The sequence below is a fragment of the Mesoplodon bidens genome, assembly GCF_964165515.1.
Source record: "Mesoplodon bidens genome assembly, chromosome: 1".
Taxonomy (NCBI): Eukaryota; Metazoa; Chordata; class Mammalia; order Artiodactyla; family Ziphiidae; genus Mesoplodon; species Mesoplodon bidens.
The window spans coordinates 221,420,985-221,445,565 of NC_138176.1; the positions used below are offsets into that span (position 1 = coordinate 221,420,985).

The 24,581-nt window shown below is 37.0% G+C and overlaps 1 protein-coding gene across 6 annotated transcripts in view; it reads right to left on the reverse strand.

The window, feature by feature from the left end:
• Window positions 1-24,581, reverse strand: part of SLC10A7 (solute carrier family 10 member 7) — a 256,930-nt gene that overhangs the window by 109,504 nt on the left and 122,845 nt on the right. The window contains exon 6 of one of the 6 annotated variants that reach the window (XM_081225976.1): window positions 15,445-15,811. The exons of the other annotated variants lie outside the window; for them this stretch is intronic. Within the exon in view, the coding sequence (XP_081082102.1) occupies window positions 15,731-15,811 (81 nt within the window). The 3' untranslated portion in view covers window positions 15,445-15,730. Of the gene's footprint in view, window positions 1-15,444; window positions 15,812-24,581 lie in introns of those variants that run through there. 6 annotated transcript variants of the gene reach the window in all.

Sequence of the window (24,581 nt, forward strand, 5' to 3'; positions counted from 1 at the left end):
AACACTTGAAATGTGGCTAGTGCAGCCAAGGACCTGAATTTTAAATTTTATTTAATTTTCTAATTAATTTAAGTTTAATTAGCCACATGTGGTTAGTTAGTAGTGGATTAGATAGTGCAGGTCCACAAACGTCAATTGTTCATGAATTCTTCTTCAGTGGAGACACTGAACGTCACTTCTATTTTTAAATGATTTGTAATGTTATCCATTGGATAAAATTTGGGAGCTCTTTTCTACAATTTTACTTGAAAAGAATCACTGAAAATCAAATTATCAGAGCCTGCACGAATAAAAGTTTCTGTTTCATTGTGCTAGGTTGGTGGGAGTTGGCTAAAGAATTCATCGCTTTATCCAACGTTTGTCTCCATCTATTATTCTCTGGTTCTTTAGGCTGTTCTATCCGCCCTGCATTACCAAGTGGCTTCAGGCAGACAAACATTAAAAACAAAACAAAACAAACAACAACACACATAGTTAATATAGCAAATGAGTCTGCAATCAGACAACAAAAGTGGCAAGTGATAAAAGCCAAGTCTCTACTCAATATTCTGTAATAACCTATGTGGGAAAAGAATTAAAAAAGAGTATATATATATGTGTGTGTGTGTGTGTGTGTAACTGATTCACTTTGCTGTACACCTGAAACTAATACAACATTGTAAATCAACTAGACTCCACTAAAAAACAAAAAACAAAAAAAAACCCCTATAACTGTCAAAAAAAAAAAAAAACACTTTAAATTCCACCACAGTACACTGACTCTATTGCTCAGTATTAAAAACTTTACTCAAGTTTTGAAAACCTCCAGAAAGCTTTGGTTTCAGCAGTCATTATACTGAGGCTCCCAATTAACACTGCCAGACTCCTCTCTAATCAACTATTCGCTCAGATGTCCAGCATTTCTTTGGAGCTCCTTACCTCCATGTCACCATGGTTTAGGAGATGACACATGCCTGTGTACTTTTCAGAATGAAGGGCGGGCTTTAAGCGGGTTTTAACACTAAATGAGAACAAGGGTAAGAGAAGAGAAATCAACCCTTTTAGTCAAAGTTGAGCTTCCGGCGAGCTACAGGCAGTGCACAGCGTGAGAGAATCTGGCTCCAGAAAGTGCCCATGTGTTGACAGCTGAATAAGAGTTTGAAGCCTTAATGGTACAAATGTTCTGTCACTGGTACAGTTACACAGGGCTTTACTTCACCAGAACCGCCAAAATATGCAAAGCTGTTGACAACCCATGATGTGAAATTAATTCACTCTGGACTCTGACATTATTAAATTAGCAAGTTATTTTTACATAGGTAGTCACCCTGCACTGACTTGATTAACTGAAGAAAAAGAAGGATCATTTCGTTCAGCCTAAAACTTTAAAGGAGTAAGACTAGAGACTATGAAAGAATACAACTAGTACCTGTTCCTTCCTTCTGGAACAAACCCACTAGATAGCAAGTTGGCATTGTGTAACATTTTTGTCAGGTGTAAATTCAATTTATTTCACAGGTGAGAGATCTACAAATGCAAGGTTCACCCCAAAGTATAAATATTCAAAATAATCTGGGAATAAATTAAAATCACTAAGAGATACTCCTACCAGTATGTAGAATCACGTGTAAAACATAAAGATACTGCAGTCTACAAAATTACTTCCAGTAGTAACATTCAGTGTTTGGGAATTTTAAAGCTTTTCTAGGCATCTCAGTTTTAACTAAATAATGACAAGTTGTTCTGAATGATACCCAGCCTATACCAGTCCTTTTGTCTTCTTGAATTCCTGCAGCACCTATCTGGGGGATGTATTCTGCAACTTAGTAGTTGATCTTTTATTATGACTTCCTGTTCATGATTATTATCACCAAAATGAGAAATTGAGCCACCGCGGACAGGGACTAAACCTCTCACACATGCCTCCTGCAGGTCTGCTATATTAGTTAGGAGCATAGGCCCTGGGGCCAGACATCCTGGGTTCAAATCCTGCTCTACCACTGACAATCGGTGTGACCCTAGCAAGTTATCTAACCTCTCTGGGCCTAGGTTTCCTCAGTAAACTGGGGATAAACACAGTACCTACGTGCCTTTGTGTTATTGTAAGGAATGAATAAACTTATACATGCTAAATGCATGGTGCAGTTCTTGGCACTTAGTAAGTATTCAAAAGATGTTGGTTTACATTATTAGTAGTAGGTTTTTCTTGGACAAGTATAGTTAAAAAAATAACAAAACAACTTTTTTTTTCTGGATTGTGGGATGCATTATGGAAGCTCTGATGTGAAGCATAAAACGGCTTCATTTTTAAACATCCAATGTTGGGTAAATAGAAAGAAAGGCTGATAAAGGAAATGAGGTTATCCTTTTGAATAGATCATTGTTGGTAATACTGACAGGTAAATTCTACTATCCTAAATGATGTTTCTATGAACAGGCACCTTGTGATTCGTATAATATGAGGGCTCTACAGCAGACAAATGAGGCTTATTCCTAAGGCCTGATTACTGATAGGCCATAAAATGAGTAATGTTAGAGGCATTATCTTTGTTATTACAGTGAATGATTTATTCTACACCAGAGTGCAGGAATCCTAATATTAACATATCTCGCAGCAATCAATCATATTCAATTTTGACTTTCAAATCTTTGTGAAACATCAAATGATACTGCTAAGCATACAGCTTAATTGTGGAGACTGCTGATGTGGACAATAATGCCATTAGTGGGCCCAAAAAGCTAAATCAGCAGTATCGAGCCTGAAAATAAAAGAGGTTGGAATTCTGAAGAAAAAGAGTTAACCCACCAATTTAAACAAGATAAACACACTAAAAATAATTTGCAAAACAATTTTCTTCCTGCATTTAATAAACATATGTCAGAAGAAACAAAAATCACAGAAGCTGGAAGTAAAAAAAATCAATTAAAATAAAGTCACAGGGCATGGTAGAGAATTCTTTCTGGCAGTTATTTGATATAATGTGGTTAATATTTCCAGTCAGTCAAATTAACGCCATTTTGCCACTGTAGATTTACAGTCACAAGATGCACACTCCCAAGAGGCTTATTTTATTCCAAGAATCAGAGTAACAAATTCCTTTTAGGCATAGAACAACTTGACCATTTTCTTCTGAATGTAAGTAATGAAAGAGAAACCGTCCCTCAGAAAAAAAATTAATTTGCTATACATTCACATTTGGCCATCATCTTGTCCCTCCCTGATTTCCCCTTCAAAGTCCTTGGATAGAAACCCGTCCATTTATCGCTCCATTTGTATCAACAGATATGCTTTTATTTCTTATCGGCCTGCCTATTCGTATCATGTGTACTCCGCCATGTTATTGATTGAAAGAAACTCAGGCAAGGTGGTGTCAGCTCATATTCCTAAAGGGAGTCCCCCGAGTAGATTGGTGAGGCACTTAAGGTCAAGTCAGAATTGTCTGTTTCTACATTAAAACTGCAGGGCACAGACACAAGAAGAACGTAGATTTCTCAAGCATGCCAAACAAATTCCAACATTCAACCTTCATAGTTTTATCTTCCCCCACAGAGTTCAGGGGTACTTTTCATGGAGGAAAACTTGGTTTTGTAAAAACAAAAATTATTTTAAACCCTTCTTCCTACTTTCCATGATTTCTTCTTCCTTTCTTTCATCTCTTTTATTTATCTATCCAAATGGTTACTCCAAACAGAGAGAAATCATAAGGCAAATAAAGTCACTGAAGCACACAGTGGTCGGAGAGAGAGGATCTAGTAACTCCCCTAATAGGTTAATTTGGTGTTTTCCTGATGACTTGTGAGATAATCCTTTTCTCCTTTGAGCAAGGAGAAAGTAAAGTTAACCATGTTTGTCAACTATATGCTTAGCACCATAAAAATTCCCAAGATCTGGATTATTGGAAGAACCTCAAAATTCATTCATCAAACACTTTTCAGAGCACATATTATATGCACAGCACCTTTTCTGGAACAAGGGTTTCAAAGATGGATAGAATATGCTTGCATGATATGTGCTGTGATAGGACATAAACCACATGTCAAGGGAAAGAACAGCATATCATGGCCTAAAGAGCTAGAGTTAGACAGACTGGGATTCAAATTTGTCTTTCTCCACACATAGGGGGGCTCTGGGAAGTCACCTACCTTCTTGAATTTCATTTTGCCCAAATATAACATAGACATCATATTATTTATCTTACATAGTACTCTTGGTAGATGGTTAATAAACAATAGTTTGCTTTTCCTCCTTGGATACAAATTCAAGGACAATTCGTTTGGTCTAAGGGCAGAGAAGATAACGGGACAAGGGGCCAAAGAAAGGGCAGAGTTGACGCTGGCTTCGTAGAAAAAGTAGGATTTCAATAGAGAAAAATGGGAAGTAAGGGATTCTTGGCAAAGAAAGCATCATGAGGGGAAAAAAATGGAACTGTATAAAGTACATGTTGTTGTTTTTTTTTATAAAAAGCACATGGCATGTTTAGAGGGAGAGAGCAGAGTGGTTAAGAGTGGGGTTATGGGGTCAACCTGCCTGAGCTGGCTGGGATCATGATGTCTACTTGGAATTACCTGGGGTAGGTAGCTTGCTTATTCAGTTTCCTCCTGTATTGCCCACATATAACAATACCTAGGCCATAGGGTGTATTGAAGATTAAAAGGAGGAGATATATATATATATATATATATATATCACCTCCATATATATGTGTGTGTATATATATATATAAAACAGGGCCTCCTGTAAAATCAATGTTACCGCCATTATTGTTAGAGCTATTACTACTGAAGACCTATTATTGTTAGAGAAGTCTCAGTGGGTTGGGGATGGCTCAAGTTTAAGGAAAATGGAAGAAATATGGGTCATCAGAGTGGTATTTTTCATTCTTCCTTTTGACTACCAGGCATCTGATTACTTACTACTCTAAAAGCAATATTTTATCTCAGTTGGGTGAATGGGTTACTTCTATCGATATCAGGCTACTCTATGTCTCCTCCCATTGCTAAATATATTCTGGTCCAGTGGTTGCTAAATCTGGCCGTGCATCAGAATTCCTTGGGAATCTGATTTAAAAAAATGAGAGAGAGAGAGAGAGACTCTTGGGTCTAAACCTAGAGATTGTTATTCAATAAATTTAAGGTGGAGCTGAGAAAATTGCAGTTTTTAAAAAGCTTCCCTGGTGATTCTGATAAACACCTAAATGTGGAGACCTTCACTGTAGTCTACTCAGAAGCCAGGTCAATATGTTTTACTCTTATTGCCCATTGAATAAAATAACATCCAGCTTATCTAATAATATGAGATTCATAAAAGTGCTAGCCTCCTTTTATTTTTAATCTTACAAAAACACTCTGATTCATTGAAAGAAGGCATTAATAAGAGTATAACTTCTTTGTTAATTAGTTACTGAAGCATTTTGCAAGGATGATAGCATGAAAGAGCTTGGAATTAGAGGTAAGTTAACTTTTCATCAAACACTAAAAATGAAAATACCCTTTTCTCAGATTAAATATCACAACGCTTCCAAAATAAGTTGTTTCACCATTATTTATTCTACCCCCAGATACATTTAGGAATGTAAATTATGAAATGAAAATCCAAAGAATTCATGATGGTTTCAACATTACTACTAGGAAGACTCAAATTTTGATTGTCCAGAGTCCGTTTGTTCTTTCAATAGATTTGTCTGAAAGAATATCAGTCAGCCATATCAGAGAGCCTTATTAGCTTCACAAAATAATTGTTTATTTTATTAAGACCATTTATAGCTTCTTAGTGCACCTAAGGGTTTATTGATCATTATTGGATAGGAAGTCCTAGAGGAAGAACATTTTAAGCAAAAGGCTGATTTGGAATACAAAGAAACATCCCTGAGGTTATAATTTTAAAGTATTTTTATGTGATTTATAAATAAATTCAAGGGCAGGGCAAGATACAAGGGCTGGCAAGGTAAACCCAGGGACCAGGTCAAGAACTGCCATATTAAGTCCAGATTTTATCCTGAGAGGAAGGAGGAGCTACTCAGGGATTTTAGTGGTAAAATTTACATTGTAAAAGGGTCTAATACCGTAGTTCTCAACACTGAATACATATTCGAGTCACCCAGGAGTTTTAAAAAATATCAGTGTCTAAACCCCCCTACACCAGATTATAATTTAATTGGTCTGGAGTGGGGCCCACACAGCAGGGATTTTCTTTAAAAAAACTACCCCAGTTGTTTACTATATGGCCAGAGCTGAGAACTACTGCTCAGATTGGAAGCCAGGAAATCAGCAGGGCTGTGGAGAGACGATGGCTGAACAAGGGCCCTGGTGGTGGAGACGGAGAAACGTGAATAAATTTGACAAATACTCAGGTGATAAAATGAACAGGATGTATTGATTGGTTACCTGTGGCAAGTGAGGGAAATACATGAAGTAAAAATTATGTACAGGCTACCCCAGGAAAATGGGCAAATTGTGATGCTGTTCATTGGCCTTAAATTCTTTTGGACCTGGGTTTGGATCTGGCTTGTCCATTTTCTATTTTGAGCCTTTGGCCAAGTTATTTAATATCTCTTTGACTCTTCATACAAAATGGAGTCAATATCACTTACTTCACAGCAGTAGAGATTATACAAGATAACATATATAAAGGACCTAGGACAGTGCCTGTCACATAATAGGTGCTTAATAATTGTTTTTCCCTTCCATATTATAACACAGTTACTCCAGGTGTCTCATTTAAATTCCTAAAGGAACTAAATTTGTTTCAATACACGAAATTATTGTAACATAGTATTTAACAAATACTATGTTTTCTACTTCTCAGAAGATGCAAGACATTTAAAAAGGATGTCTTGGATGTTGGGAAATAATTTACTATCATTTCTAGAAACACAGATACATTGAGGGAAATCTGCTTCTAATTTTGTTAAGTTATTTCAGAAACAAACAGTAAGGATAGAGAGAGCTTGATAATGAAAGACTGATCTTAGGAAAATCATTCTAGTTTCAATTTATAAACACAGGGTCTCAATACCTGGAAGGATGCTCTCACCTTGTGACCTTTGCACTGGCTGTTCCCTTTGCCTGGAATGTTCTCCTCCAGAAATCTTCATAGCTAACTCCCATGAGAGCCCTCAAGGTCTTGCTCTCCCTAAACGAGGCCAACTTGATCACCCCACTTAAATCACAACCTCCCCACCTCTGCCTCAGCACTTCTGGCTTCCTTTAACCTTTCACTCTTCTTCTTTTTGTTTGTTTCTGTAGCTCTTATCTCTTTTTAACAAACTGTATAATTTACCCATTTGTTTATTCTTTATTGTCTGTCTATTCCCAACAGGATGTAAACTCCATGAGGGAAGAAATCTAAGATTGCTTTATTAACTTATTATCATTGTGCCAAGGACCTAGAATAGTGTCTGGCACAAAGTAGGTATAAAATTAGTATCTGCTGAATAATAAAAGATTTAAAAATTGCCAACAAAATTCAAAATTCATAGAAGTATATGCTAGTATTGTAAGTAGGCATGCAACTAATATAATATCAAGTCATCAAAACTGATTAAAAAAGAAAAGGATAGGTGAAGGGGTTGTTGAAACCAAAAATTTTTGTTCACTAGTACCAATCAGTGCTCTGTTCTTAGAGCATCTGTGCCAGGACTAGTGGAAAACAGGAAAGAGTATGTGTTTTAGGGGGAAAACTACCTTTGGAAGCAGTACTTTGGGAGTGAGGCATGATCTAGTGATGAAAACAAAGATTAGGAGTTAAGAGTTTGCCATTTTGCTTTTAAGTTTGCAGGGATGCTTTCATATGCCAAAGAAGGGCATAAAAATACACTTTCTTATTAACAACTTATCAGGGATACTACCTGTCTAGCTATAGAGAAGATTATAACTTATAGCAGGCCAAAATGTCATTAGTGTTCTCGCTCTCTCTCTTTCTCACCCCTCCATCCCTCCCTCCCTCTTTTCTTATGTCCCTTTCTCTCTTTGTTTCTGAAAACAGGAGAGGATGATGATAATAGTCTGGTCTTTGACAAAAACATAATTCACAATCCAGCCCTGATTTCCTAATCCACAGAAAACTGTGACTCACAGAGAACCAATCTTTCTTCTGACTGAATGACAGCTGCCTTGAAGAGCACAAACAAGCAAGATTACCAGGGCACCAAGGACAGCCGAGGCGGGAACGACTTTATGAATTTCCAGATAAGAAATTAAATTACATCATAATGCTCTATCTACATTACAGAGAACACAAAAGAAGGAAAAGTGTTGGAGTAATTCCATTTTGCATGGATTTCATGATACATCTGTTCTCTAGTCTAAAGATTTCTAGGAGATAAGAGTAAAATAAATGGGGTTCAGGAAACTCTAGAGAATACAGATTAAGACAGAGAAAATGCCAAAGCAAATAAGCCTGAAGCCATTTAACAAAGCAGTGCCTGTTGATTGATTTATATTTGGTTTACTAATGGGATTGCACACAGAGTCCACTGTGCCCAACTTCTTGCACTTCACATTTGAGACCCATACTTGGCAACTGAAAGCCTAGTAGGGAGGCTGATGAAAGGAGATCAGATAATCTGCAAAGCAGATAATCTGCTTCTCACAATTGAGTATTAGAACAGTCTAGTGGGCCACCTGAGCCCCCGTAATATACTCTTTCCAGGCTCACAGACAGAGTCTCTCAGGTTATTGACCTGAGCCCAGAGGCATCATGGAGGTTCACAATTAAAAGGCTTTGACCCAACTTCTGACCTCAATGTCTGCTTCCTGTGGAGAGGGTCTGCACTGGCCTAACAAAATTGCAGACTTAGGAATGCTGCCCAAATTACTTTCATTCTGTCTTCTAGTTCACCAAACCATTAGGATCCTATTTGCTCAGATATATGCTGGCCCACCAGCTCAAAACACAGTCCATATTAGTCTTTGTTGTAGAGGGCTTTGGTGTTCTCAACAATTACTTATCCTTTACTCCTATCAAAAGTGACCATCTTTAACACGTGTAATACGTGTGTTTGCAGCTTCAGCTCTATGCTTGATCGATGAATACAACATCTTTTATTGATGCAGATTTATCAGAAGATTTAGAAAGATCATCAGAACAAACAGGTCTTAGAGGAACAAGACCTCCAATAAAAAAGTTACTGGTTACCTTAATTTTGTAATTGCTGCTGCTGATAGAATAAATGATATTCAAAACTACGACACCTGGTCTAAAATGAAACAAATATTTCACCTCATTTAATTGCTTGTGACATTGCCTGAATAACTAAGAGGATCAGCCCAATGGGGAGGCTGAGAAACAAGCATTTTCAGAGATAAAAATCCCAATCTTGACAACCTCTCGGGTAGAAGAAAAAATTTTATATATAGTATGTTGATACTAACAATTAAGTACTTTGCTCAAAATCACTGTATTCTTTCTATATTTTTAATTCCAAAGAACATGGCCATAAAAGACTATACTCTTTCACTGTGTACTTCTAGACCATCCCACCATTTGAGCACTGAGTCAAGGATTACGCCTAGCTGAGAGAGGTAAAATTCCTGAGAGCTTGGAGAATGGCCCTAGCTCTTGTCAAGTTCTGTACTGATAACTCAGAGTTCATTCAGTGATTCAAACTATACAAATACCTGCTTGTCAAAAAACTATCTGTGTGTGTGAATTGCTTGTGTGCGTGTGTGTGTGTGTGAGAGAGAGAGAGAGAAAGAGAGAGAGAGAGAAAGAGAGAGAGAATGTGTGTATAAGAATATGAGTGAGTAAGCAAAAGACAGCTAACTTCCTCTGTTGTAGAAAGCTGTTGCAGCAAACTTTGATATCCACTGGGAAGAAAACTATCAAGGATGTAAGTTTCAGATACAAGTATATAACTAGTCAAATAAAATTTTGTCTAAACCCAAGTATACTCCATTAGTTATCATTTCTCCAGGTCAATTTACAACCCTATCAAAAGCAGGAAAAAAATCAACAACAATAATAAAAAATAAGGAAAAATATATCCCCAGATCTTTCAGACATACATGAATTTTCAGACAAGTCATATAGGATGCCTGAGTTAACCATGGATTCACTTATCAAATAAAAATGTGGTAGCGGGTTTGTGATCTTATGTTAATTATACTTGCCAAAGGATGATTATGAAATTTCTGGTAAGTAGAGAGTTTTGCTTTGCAAAAGTTACTTGCCATCAATGTGCATACAGCTACATTTAGGTTAAGTGTTTTATTTTTTTCACATCAGCCAGATTCTGCTAGCTCTTCTTTTTAGTAAAGCAATCCAATTCACAACATACACTTAGTTTCAATTCAACAAATGCTTTTTGACCACCTTCTGTATACAGGGCACTAAATTAGATATTGCTAAAAGGTAGGAGGATAAATGGTAACACAATTCAGAATACAGGAGATCTGAGTCTTTTAAAAAATAACCCATTTGATTCTTATTTATAATTATTGTACCAGTACACAGAAATATGTAAATAATGGTACCTCTATATTATTATATCATTTTTTTCCTACTTTTCCTTTTTTAACATTACTAACACTCTATTTAGGGAATAAAGTAATCACTGTACTCACAAAAACATGTAATTAGCTAGGATATTGTTCATCTCAACTCCCAGAATTTCAAAAACTTGATAATTTAGAGTAAACAGATATAGGTCTAAGCATTTATGAAACTTAGTTCCTGAATCCCTAAGGAGTGAAGAAATGTTGGCCTTCATTTTGGAGAACTTTTCAATTTATGCCAATCACTCGTTATTATTGGAATTTTATCAGCAGGGACAGATGTAGGTTTTGTGGGACTGGAGGCCTATACAATTTGGGGCTCTTCTTTAAGAAAGGAATGCAAAATTAGTTCCAGTGTGAGGGGTCCTAAAGTTTAAGCTTCATTAGCTTCTCAGCAAATCTGTCTCTGGTTTTCAGCCATTAGTAATAAGCTTTTATTAGTGACATGATGTAAAACAGAGCAACAAGTATCTGAAACTTAAGTTGGGGCGGAAACATATTTCTCTGAAATTTAATTATAGGAGCTATGTGGACTTTTGTGAAAATGAGCTCCTAAGGCACGGCCCAGAAACCTCTAACATTACCATGCACAGCGTCAAGAGAAGGCTCAAGGTTAATCACTCATTTCCCCTTTCAATCTGTCTCAATTACTGTTCTGGGATGCTTCAATTAGTCATTCTCCTTCTCTCCAGGGACAGGGAGAGATTGCAGATAACTCATCCCAAATAGACTTCACAATTTGAATCCCTCCACCCCGCTAAACAAAAATCTTCACTAGAGACACGCAAGATTTGCTATCATCCACTCTGTATTCTGTCAATGCCACTCTTTCATCAGACAAATAGAAGCCATAAGTCTGGGATACTGGGCCTTCTTTTCCCTTCCCCCAGAGGAGTGAGTTCTTTTTCTGCCACACATTCAGCCCAAGACAGCCGTAGGCAATTGTTCTTAAAACTGCTCTTGGACGGCCCTTTCCAGAAGCCAGCCCCTGAGACAGACAACCATATTATCAATCACCTAGACAGCATTTATCCTTTTTTCTATGCCTACTCTCCACCTGTCATAAGAAGACTGTTTAGCCCTCGAGTCTAAAATCTGCAAAAGGAGATATTCCATAACTCTTTAATAAGCATGTGTGGTATCAATAGTTTACAGAAGACTACATAGAAAATAATGATTTCTAAACCCGGAAAGAGTAATGCCTCCTATCATTAGAGAAGGCATTCAATCTCTCTAAATTCATGGGGCGAGAAAAATTCTAATCCAACAAAAGGCTTTGTTACAAAGGTTGCTTTTTCTTTCTTTGCAAACAAAAACAAACAAACAAACAAAAAACTAGGTTGTTTGGGTTCTGCTATCATGATATGGAGATTATCTACAGCAGTAGTATAAACTGACCCTAGGAAGGGATAAAGATTTCTAGTTATGTTGACATTTTGGTAATTGTTTATTTTCCTGTTGAAGGACTAAATGTGCTCAAGGCCTGTGTAAAGTGGTCTGTTTCTGATTGGTCATTTCTTCCTTTATGCTACCACTGGATTTACACTATCACAGCACTTGTATCATGCTGCAATTACTTTTTCTCAGGACTGACACACCCATAGACTATAAACTTCTGGGGCTAGGGTGCAGGGGGAACACTGGGGCTGTATTCATTTTTGTCTCCTTAGTGATGAGTAGAGTGCGGGCACATAGTAGATGCTCAATGTACTGAAGGAGAATCATGGAATGGATAATAGTAAATGGCGAGATTTAAATATTTTAAACATTGACTTGGAATTGTGCTCTTCAATTAAATGTGAATGGCAGGGAGCCCAATATTTTAGGAATCAACTTGGTATTTTGAAAAACAAATAATGAAGCTACTTTATAAAGACCTGGCACAAAAGATGTTCTCTATGGAACCAAGCAGTGTTAAGTATGGAGTGATTTTTAATACACAGTAACTTCTCTTTCTGGAAAAACCTTTCAAAAACTAGAGATTAAAAAATTCCAGATGTGTTTAAAATTACATCATTTATTTCAAATTTCTTATAAAATTGACACTGTAAGTCCTGACTTTCCTTTTCATAACATTTGTATTTCTGCACAAGACAAAAATACAAAACTCAGTCAACTTATGAAACTCTTCTCATTTATGAGCCCAGGATATCTCACACAGAATTATATCAATATTGAAAGGATGGAAAGAGGAGGATTAAATCTAATCAATATTGATGACACTTTCCTTTATATCTTCTAACCTCTTCTTGGTACCACCTCCTCTTTGCATGGCTCTAACTTGTTTTTGCAAGCAGGCCTCAAAAACAAATCAATGTTCAATTTGTCTCCTTATCTAGTTTGTGCCCTGCTCTCTCATCACACAATTTAAGTATTTTTATTGTATCAGTGACCATTGTAGATTGTGCTTACAATCACGACTCCAGAAGGAGGCGGGAAACAACTAGACAAGATTAGTTGGCTCAAGCTGATTCTAGGAGACTAAGTGGTTCTATAATACGATGGGGAGGAGGCCACAGCCTAACTCCTAGGGACAGGTCCTGTACTCAGGATCCTTCCAGACCTCATTCTATGTGCCTCTTCATCCATCATTCATTTGTACCCTTTTTAATAAACTGGAAAAAAATGGAAAAAAATATTATTTCATATAATATTTACATAATTATTATTTTGATACAGGTGCTGCTCTGTGTTCTGCATATTAAAAAAAAAAAACAAAAAACTGTTTCTTTCAACTCCCTTATGAGATAGCTTCTTCCACTATTGTCCTCTATTATAGTTGAGACACCTGAGGCTCAGAAAGACTAACAACTGACTGCTAATGTCACTGAGGTTCAATCTCAGTCTGCTTCCAGAATCTGTTCTCTTTGAATAATGAAGAACATACTGATGACAACAGTGAAGTAACAGTAATAGCTAATACTTAGGCAGCACTTATTAGGTACCAACCATGTTCTAAGTACTTATATGTATTTATTCACTTACTGAAGAATCAACACTAGACTGAAAGTCAAAAAAAGACCAGAATTCCAGTCCAACTTCTGGTGTGATTAACTCCAAAATTTGGAGGAAGTCTCTTCGACCAGTCTGGGTCTCATTTTCCACAGATACGCATTGAAGGTATTGTACCAGATGATCTCTGAGGTCTAATATCATATTTATAGTTGGCCCACTCAGAATAGGACAGAAGAGGCCCTTGAGATGAGTGTGCGTACTCTAATGAAATTATATTCTTGTTCTCAAAAAAGTTTTATACTAAGTATAAAACTAAATGCAAACAATATCGATGATTGAACACTAACAAAGATCTCACACAGTGCTCAAAACTGCTATTTGGTGGATTAACACAGAATGCCATATTACACTTGGTAATTGCTATGGCTGAATTGTGTTCCCCCGACCCCAAATTCACATGTTGAGTCCCTAATTCCCACTGTGTCGCTATTTGGTGATAGGGCCTTTAGGATGTAATTAAGGTTAAATGAGGTCATAAGAGTAAGGTCTTAATCAATAGTGCTGGTGCCTTATAACAAGAGGAAGAGACACCAGAGATCTCAGTCTCTCTCTCTCCACCGGGTGAGGACACAGTGAGAAGGTGGCCATACACAGGCAAGAAACAGATCCTTCACCAGGAACTGAATCAGCTGGCACCTTGATCCTGAACTTCTTAGCCACTGTGAGGAATAAACTGATGTTTTTTAACCTACCCAGTCTATAGTATTTTGTTAACGGCAGCCTGAGCACACTAAGTAATTAAAAAAAAAAATTCCTACAAGCTATAAAGGAAGAGACTGCTAAATTTAATTGCATATTAAACAACTTTATATGAAAAAAATACAGTCAAAAGATAAATGAATAAAAAAATATTTGCCACACATGTAACAGGCTAATTATTACATGAATAGCTTATGAAATCAATATAAATGATTAATGATAAAATTGGTAAAAAGATACGAACATTTTTTTATCTTTGGTGCCTAGCACTGTTCCTTGAGAGAATCCAGTGGTAAAGAAGCTAATGATTAATTGAACTAAATACATAAACTATGTAATTTTATTATCCCTCTTTGTTAGGTTTCTTGAAGCACATAATATATATAGATATACATATATGGGTATATATATAGTGATTTAGATAATAGGGTTAATTTTACACATAGAATTTTATAGGAATATAAAATCACAATATTGTATTAAAAAAGAAAAAGGTAGGAAAAAGTTAACGAAGATTTTAAAAACTGTTCAACCTCACTTATAATTAACAATAAATAATATAAGTAATGCCATAATAAAGAATTGATAAATACACATCTAAACAAGATAATATTTTCTCTTAATGAATTTACAAGTCAGTAATACCCACTATTGGTGAGGGTGTGGCAAAAACCCTCTCACACTGTTGAAAGGAGGGTAAATGGTAGAGCCTTTTAAGAGGGAAATTATCAAAATTAAAACTATAAACACTTTTTGGTTCAGCAATTCTACTTCTAGGAATTGTTGCTAATAATATGCTCCAAAACCAACCAACAAAACATCAAGATAAATGTACACTAATGTTCAAGACCAGTTATTCATAACAGTAAAAAACTGAAAACAACCTTACATGGTCATTCACGGGGAATTAGTTAAATCCATTATGATATACCTTGCCAGTGGATTCATAAGCAGATGTTTAACAGAATAAAGGACGATTGGATTGAGTTAAGAAAAAAAAAAAGCAAGACCCCTAAATATATTACCATTCATGTGAATTTTTGAAAGTACACACATAGGCATGTATGTGTACACACAGGTATGATACTGGTATTGTCATAAATATTTTTCTGGTAGACAACATGAGAAATTTAACAATGGCTATCCATAAGGAGAGGCTGGGGAAGGATACTTTCATTAATCATTCTATTTTGTGTGTGCACCTGTAATATATATTTAAGAACATATTCTTAAAAACAGAGCATTTATATAAGAAGTCTCTAAATTATGGGTCTATCTTTAATAATTTATAAGGATCAACCACCCTTCCTGAAAAGAATTCCTCAGCGTGTTCAACAATCAGTGTGGCAGACAACTCAATTAAGCCAGCATCTTCTCCTTTCCTTAGCAATTTCACTTCTACAAACAAACAAACAACATCTGGAGTTTTTCCTGAGCTCTCTATCTTCCTCCTTGTTCCTTCAAATGCAATCAGTTGCCAAATCCTATGGATTTTCTCCCATTCCCCTGCTTCTCCCCTCGTTCAGGTGCTCGGTATCTTCAACTAGATAATGGTAGTAGTAGAAGGAGATGTTACTGAGTTCTTTTGCGTCCCAGGTACCTCACATGCTCTTCTCCTGAATCCCTACAGCAACCACAAAAGGTTGGTATTAACATCTCTTTTTTTTCAGATACACACAATATGACTACACTTTAAAAATGCGGTGAGCTGGTGGGTGAAAAGTAATATCTCATTGCTTTGAATTAAATTTCTCTAACTCCTCAGAGATTAAACATATTTTCATTTATTTATTGGTCATTCCTATAATCTCCTGTGGCATTTCCTGTCATGTTTTGCTCATTTTTTAAGCTAGGTAATTTGTTCTTTGTTTATTGATTACAGGAGTTTCTTATGTGTTTTTATTTTTTCCCTCAACTTAAAAAAAAAAAATTCAAACCTCAAGAAAGCTTCCGAGGATAGTATAATGAACACCCATAGACCCTTCACTTCTATTCACCAACTACCAATTATTAACACTTAGCCACCTCTCTCTCTCAAACCTCCGCCCCACAAATTATCTCTGTTACTTGGGGACTTTGAGACACTGTGACACTTCTCATGGAAATACTACAGCATGTATTCTATGCCTATTAATACCTTCTGATATCCTAGCCCTTCAGAGATCCTTTCTCAAGCATGATGAATGCTCACCACTTCTGGTATAATGCATTTACTGTTTCCTTTCCTTGGAATGTCCAAATCTATCCATCCTTCAAAGTCCTGTAGTCCATGAAGGCTTCCCTTCTCACTTTTCCTTCTGATGTCTGTGCCTCTATTATACCACTTTTTGCTTTTTTCTTGGCACCACGATTAATTATGTATATGTCTCACATCCCCAAATAGTCCACGAACACCTGAGGACAAGAAGTGTGTCCAATAGCAACTTGTATTTTCACAGGGCTTAGCATAGCTCCTTGCAGATAGGAGACACTCAACAAACATCTGCAAAATCAACCAGCAGGATCACTGAATAAATCTGTTTATGAGAGAAGCAGAAGGAGATTCTGACTCTGTCAGCAACTCTTTCTAATTTTCTACAAGTCACTTAACTTTAGTAGTGATAATACTGATGATAAAATAATAGCTCTTTCTTTTTCAAGACTAGGCACTTTACATATACTGTGTCATTCAGTCCTTTCAACAGCCTTATGAGGTAGACAGTATTACCATATTACAAGAGGAAACAAGTGTAGAGAGATTGAGTAACATGTCCAAGGTCACACAGGTGAGGTGTTGGCTTATGATTACTGTCTTGTTCATCTTTGTATTGTTTTTATTGCTCACCTGACATTTCGTATGTGTTCAATAAATGTTTGTAAAATGACTTGTTTAAAAGTGGGTATTTCTTCAAGGAGAAAACTTTTTTCTTTTTTCCATTTCTTTTTTTTTTTTTTTCTGAGGGTTGTCTTTTGGTCTTGTTTATGGTTTCCTTTGCTGTGCAAAAGCTTTTAAGTTTCATTAGGTCCCATGTGTTTATTTTTGTCTTTATTTCCATTTCTCTAGGAGGTGGGTCAAAAAGGATCTTGCTGTGATTTATGTCATAGAGTGTTCTGCCTATGTTTTCCTCTAAGAGTCTGATAGTGTCTGGCCTTACATTAAGGTCTTTAATCCATTTTGAGCTTATTTTTGTGTATGGTGTTAGGGAGTGATCTAATCTCATACTTTTACATGTCCCTATCCAGTTTTCCCAGCACCACTTATTGAAGAGACTGTCCTTTCTCCACTGTACATTCCTGCCTCCTTTATCAAAGATAAGGTGACCATATGTCCGTGGGTTTAACTCTGGGCTTTCTATCCTGTTCCATTGATCTATCTTTCTGTTTTTGTGCCAGTACCATACTGTCTTGATTACTGTAGCTTTGTAGTATAGTCTGAAGTCAGGGAGCCTGATTCCTCCAGCTCCATTTTTCGTTCTCAAGATTGCTTTGGCTATACGGGGTCTCTTGTGTTTCCATACAAATTGTGAAATTTTTTGTTCTAGTTCTGTGAAAAATGCCAGTGGTAGTTTGATAGGGATTGCATTGAATCTGTAGATTGCTTTGGGTAGTAGAGTCATTTTCACAATGTTGATTCTTCCAATCCAAGAACATGGTACATCTCTCCATCTATTTGTATCATCTTTAATTTCTTTCATCAGTGTCTTATAATTTTCTGCATACAGGTCTTTTGTCTCCTTAGGTAGGTTTATTCCTAGATATTTTATTCTTTTTGTTGCAATGGTAAATGGGAGTGTTTCCTTGATTTCACTTTCAGATTTTTCATCATTAGTGTATAGGAATGCCAGAGATTTCTGTGCATTAATTTTGTATCCTGCAACTTTACCAAATTCATTGATTAGCTCTAGTAGTTTTCTGGTAGCATCTTTAGGATTCTCTATGTATAGTATCATGTCATCTGCAAACAGTGACAGCTTTACTTCTTCTTTTCCGATTTGGATTCCTTTTATTTCCTTTTCTTCTCTGATTGCTGTGGCTAAAACTTCCAAAACTATGTTGAATAAGAGTGGTGAGAGTGGGCAACCTTGTCTTGTTCCTGATCTTAGTGGAAATGGTTTCAGTTTTTCACCATTGAGGACGATGCTGGCTGTGGGTTTGTCATATATGGCCTTTATTATGTTGAGGAAAGTTCCCTCTATGCCTACTTTCTGCAGGGTTTTTATCATAAATGGGTGTTGAATTTTGTCGAAAGCTTTCTCTGCATCTATTGAGATGATCATATGGTTTTTCTCCTTCGATTTGTTAATATGGTGTATCACGTTGATTGATTTGCGTATATTGAAGAATCCTTGCATTCCTGGAATAAACCCCACTTGATCATGGTGGATGATCCTTTTAATGTGCTGTTGGATTCTGTTTGCTAGTATTTTGTTGAGGATTTTTGCATCTATGTTCATCAGTGATATTGGCCTGTAGTTTTCTTTCTTTGTGACATCCTTGTCGGGTTTTGGTATCAAGGTGATGGTGGCCAAGTAGAATAAGTTTGGGAGTGTTCCTCCCTCTGCTATATTTTGGAAGAGTTTCAGAAGGATAGGTGTTAGCTCTTCTCTAAATGCTTGATAGAATTCGCCTGTGAAGCCATCTGGTCCTGGGCTTTTGTGGGTATTTCTTCAAGGAGAAAACTTTTTTCTTTTTTCCATTTCTTTTTATTGTATCTATATGAGAGGATGGAGGTTAGCTAGACCTACTGTGGTAATTATTTCATAATATATGTAAATCAAACCATCATGCTGCATGCCTTAAATGTATACAGTGATGTATGTCAATTATTGCTCAGTGAAACTAGGGAAAAAACTAAAACTAAATAGATAGATAGAGAGATAGATAGATAGAAAGACAGGTAGATAAAATTGGGTGTTTCTTTGTGCCTGCTTGGGCTTTTATGAATTCAATGACTCATGTTATTGAGCCAAAAAACCCCAAACAGATAATTAAAGAAAAACTGATACTGATACACAGAAAGCGACATATTGATCTATGGGACTCTATGATAGGTTGGTTTGGCTTTTAACTTTGTTTTGTTTTGTTTTTTGTTTTGTTGTTTTGCAGTACGCGGGCCTCTCACTGTTGTGGCCTCTCCCACCGCGGAGCACAGGCTCCGGACACGCAGGATCAGCGGCCACGGCTCACGGGCCCAGCCGCTCCATGGCATGTGGGATCTTCCCGGACCAGGGCACGAACCCGTGTCCCCTGCATCGGCAGGCAGACTCTCAACCACTGCACCACCAGGGAAGCCCGGCTGTTAACTTTTTGATTTTTCATGAACAGCAGCAATACTTAGAGAGGCACTGTTTGAAACATATGCAAAATTAAGGGGCTTTTTCTTTGGGGGGTTCTGGTGATGAGCTAGGTAATTTTAGCTCTGCTTTTATAACTGGCAATTCCACCAAAATCCCTCAGATGGGCATCTGTGATTTCTCTATTAAACATTTTATATTACCTTGGACAATGCTCAGGCCAAGAGTCCAGTGTCAGGGCCCTTTGTTACCAAACTGGGGATCTGGTGCCTATTTCTCACAGGTCTGAGAGTCAGTGGGCCAGGTACAACCTTTCTGGCTGACCAGGGCTGCGGAACCTCAAATAACTGGGCTACAGTTTGAGTTCTCTTAAATTCTGATGCCAAATTAACTGATAGGTTTTGCTCTTTAAATGAAAAAAGAAAAAAAGTTATGTGCATAGAACCACTTGTATCAAATTTTGTTTCCCTGAATTATACAGACATTCTCCCAAACTATGGCTATGTTTTAGTTTTGAATATATATGCTTAATAAGCTATAGTAACTCTTTTAAGAGCAGTAAGTAGCCAAGACAAGTAGCAGAACAACACCTCCAGAGAGAACTTCAGCCTCCTTGTCCAGCCTTTATGGCCAAGGTCAGGGGATCAGCTTCAAAAATAGTAGCAGGGAAGGGGGAAGTGAATGGCTGTTGTATAGACATAAACTCCAGATTTGGAATTGGGAAGCCTGGTGAGATGGTCTTCTGGCTCTGAGACGTTGGGCACATCACTTATCTAGCCTCTATAACCCTCAGTGTCCTCAGCAAAAAATTCAGGGGTCCACTCCTCCCTGGGGCACCTGATAGGATTTCTGATTGTGGGTGTGAGAGCACATAGCACAGTTACCTAGCTTAATAAATGCTCGATAAATGTTGGTTGAATGCAAACAATGGGGACTCAAAACATATTTTTTTAGGGATTAGGACAATGAAAAGTGTAATAGCATATGCATTACTAAAGTGTATGTGTTCGAGTTTTAGTCTTTTAGTAAAATTTGTTGTAGACATCCTAGATTCTGCTATTTGAAGGATGACATATTTTATACCTCACCCTGAGCCAATAATAAATGTGTGTGTCCAGTGAATGAACAAATGAATACACGACTGAAAAATGGGATTTGGGGTTATAAACATACCAGTTCACAAGAAACTGTATTAAAACTAACAAAAGGCAATTGGAATGTTTTATGGTTTCAATTACTGATAATATTGCTAAAGCTAGTACTTATTAAGGGCTTAAATTATGTTAGCTTTGGGGAGTTGTAGGGTAAGGATATGGAATATGTAAAAGATAGCCATTTAACTCAGAATCCTAGAACTGGGAAGGTTCTGAGTAGGAAGGGCCAAGAAAACATGAGCCATTTTCCCTTCCAACTTTACCAGTTATATTACTTGTAAGTTATTTAAATTTTCTGAGTTTAAACATGCCTGCATTGCAAATACTTCTTGGCTTTTAATTCTAACTTCAGATTTAGCAGACATAAAGACACAAAATTCAAAATGCAAAAAAAGGAAATAGTGGAAATGGTGGTATAGACAGAGAATTTAAAGCAAGAAGGCGTTAGGAGGAACTGACGCTCAGAGCGACTGGAAAGGGAAAAGGAAACAGACAAACAAAGCTTGATCTATTTTCATGAAGAAGAGAGATAGATACTGAAGCTAGAAAGGGCAATATCATCCTACTAGTAAAATGTCGATGTGATACGTAATTGAAATTTCTAATTGTTTATAAAAGACGACGTATACATGTCATCTTGACTTGTAAAGAAAATTTCTGCTTTGCTCAAAATAGGATATGTAGACCATATAAACTCATGCACTTAGTACAACAATTAGTAACGATCTAGAATTTTTATCTTTCTTGTAATTCTCATATCCACATTAATATAAAGGATGCCAGAGCTTTTAAATACTGGCCCCCCAAATTTGGACACCACAAACGTGTAAAGAGGAAAACAATGTCAGGTATCCATTTGTGACTGTGCAAATCAATGTCTCTAAAAAGAGCAGTCTGGACTATGGGTTATTCTTGTTACCAAAAAGGAAAACAGCCAAGGTGACCATCAACAAGGAGAAAAAGCGCAAAGTAAAAACACTGCTAAAAGCAAAGAGAATTCTTGAACCCTTTGACCTAATTTGAGTTGAGAAATAAAGTGTGCTTCAGCCCCTCGGATCAGAGCCCACTCACATCTTTGGGGCCATGGAGCTGGATTTCACTGAGTAACTAACTGGTCAGTGGTGGGGCTGAGCTACACAAAAGACAGATGAAGTCTTTCATTCTGAAAGTTAATACATCTGCTCTTAAGGTCCCCAAACATCCCTAACTCTAATCAGTAATTGTCATTAAAAGCTCTCATTATGTGAAGTAAGTGTAATTAGAGCATGTTGCCCTCACAGGGTGTACTGCACGGAGAAGGCTGGAAGCGTTCATAAATTAGTGCCAATTCACTCTGCCTCTATCTACCATGCATTCTGCTGTGAGGGGGAAAAATCGTATTTATACACATTAAGGCAAAAGCCCACTGGCCCTTACAAAATTAGCCTCAACGCTAACTGTGGTTATTCGAGGGACTCCCTATTTCATTATGTGTCTCAGAAATAAAAGAGATAAAGTTTGCTGCCATCAATAACGCTGAACATATCTGCTGAATCCCACAAATTCCAAGAAATTAATTATTCAAAATCTTGTGGGAATTTTGTCATGGTGGAGATATGACTTGTCTGCAAACGGAGCTCAGGGGATGCTCAGTATGATCGAGCCCTGTATATGTGCACAACTGCTGCATTCATCACGACGTGGAGAACACAGCATTCTCCTATATCTCTGCAATTCCTGAAAACTTGGAATCTATATTATAAAGTCGTTATGCACAACACAATACATTCCCAATCTCTTATGAAGAGTAATCATGATATGTCATTATAGCTTATAGATTAAAGGGATTGGTGAATGTATTTTCTCTTCCTCATCTCTTAAACATACATGCCATAACTCAAAAAACATCAAAATTGAATGGTCAGAGGTAGAAGATAGGAGAGAAAAACATACTGGTCTGTCTCTTGGGAGATAGAATGTGTGTGTGTGTGTGAGAGTGTGTGTGTGTACACAAACATACATGCATGTATATTTACATGTATATATGTGTATGTATGTACACACATAATGTGTTTATATATATTTGCACATATATGCATCTACTCATACATACACACGCTCATATAATTCTGAACTGCAGATTTACTGAAAACCTAGAAATTGGCAATGCCAATTTTATCACTGACTGGTATCCCAGGGACCAACACCCAAGAAGGTGACACTAGCAAAAAATCCAATATTTCCCCCAAAAGGTCCCTTTACAGATGAGCCAGACCTTCAATCCGTGATGAAAAATTTCAAACCATTGTCGATACTTAAGCCAGAATAATCTTTCTAAAACTCAAATCTAATCATGCCATTCCCCTGTGGCAATTCTTATTGTCCTTAGAATAAAGGTCTAAATCCTCCTTAACAAGGCCCACAAGACCCTGTGTGATCTAGTCACCCCAGCCTACCTCAGCCTCATTTTAAGCCATTCTTCATTTTCTGAGCTCCAGGCACAGTGGCTTTCTTTTAGTTCTTTGGACACATCATGTGCCCTGTCTCGGGGCCTTTGAACATGGTGTTCTTTCTTATAAAATGTTCTCCACTTAGCAAATCCCTACTATTGTTCAGATCTCAGTTTAAAAGTCAATTGCTCACAGAAGCCTTCCCTGACCCTCCCTCTCCCCCTCAAAAACAAATAGGTAATAATCACTAAATGTTCCTATGTGTTAGGCATCATGCCCAAATATTCACAACAACCCTGTGAAGTTAGCATTATTATTATCTCCATTTACAGATGAGAAAATGAGTCCCAGAAAGATTAATAGGCAAGAGCATACAGCTTGTAAGTGGTGGAAGAGGAACTCACTGATGTCGTCCCCTTGGTGTAGTCTCTCTTCACACCCTATACACTTCGGTTAATACTTAGCACATAATCAGTTGCTTAATGTTTGCTTTCCACACTAGAATGTAACCTTCATAAAGCCAGTAAAGGCAGAACGGGCTCTACCTTGTACTAAGATACTGTGCCGGTACTGGGAATGAACACAGAGGTAAACAAATGTTTCTTGTTGCATGAATGAACGCATGACATATCAAGTCATTCTGAACACAAAGAAAAGAAAGGCTAACTAAAAATGCTCATGATAAGTTGCTACCTATGCAATTCTAGCACTGAATGTGGAATGCTGAAATAGGCATAACTTATTATTAAGTACTGTATGAAGTCAAATCAAGTCCATAGTAAATATAATTTGAATAGGAAATGCATGAAGCATGTGTTAGAAAAAGGCAAGGCAGTGTACACATCTAACTCCATACTGAAACCTACTAGTAAGAGCAACTACTCGGAGCACTTTTTGAAGATTCAGTTCTCTGTAGTTTTCAGAGTCAGCTTAATAGCTCCCAATTCCAACTTCAAAGTATAATTGGTATGGCCACTGTGGAAAACAGTATAGAGGGTTCTCAAAAAGCTAAAAGTAGAACCACCATATGACCCAGCAATTCCACTCCTGGGTATATATCTGAAAAAAACAAAAACACTAATTTGAAAAGATACATGCACCCTAATGTTCATAGCAGCATTATTTACAATTACCAAGGTATGGAAGCAACCTAAGTGTCTATCAAAAGATGAATGGATAAAGAAGATATGGCATATATATATATATATATATATACCACATCTGAATATATATATTCCATTGTACAGAATGAAATATATTCAGCCATAAAAATGAATTAAAATTTTGCCATTTTCAGCAATGTGGATGGACTTGGGGGGCATTATGCTAAGTGAAATAAGTCAGATGGAGGAAGACAAATACTGTATGATATCACTTATATGTGGAATTAAAAAAATACAACAAATTAGTGAATATAACAAAAAAGAAACAGACTCACAGACATAGGGAACAAACTTGTGGTTACCAGTGAAGAGAGGGGAGGGGTGGGGAATACAGGTGTAGGAAATTAAGAGGTATAAACTATTAGGTATAAAATA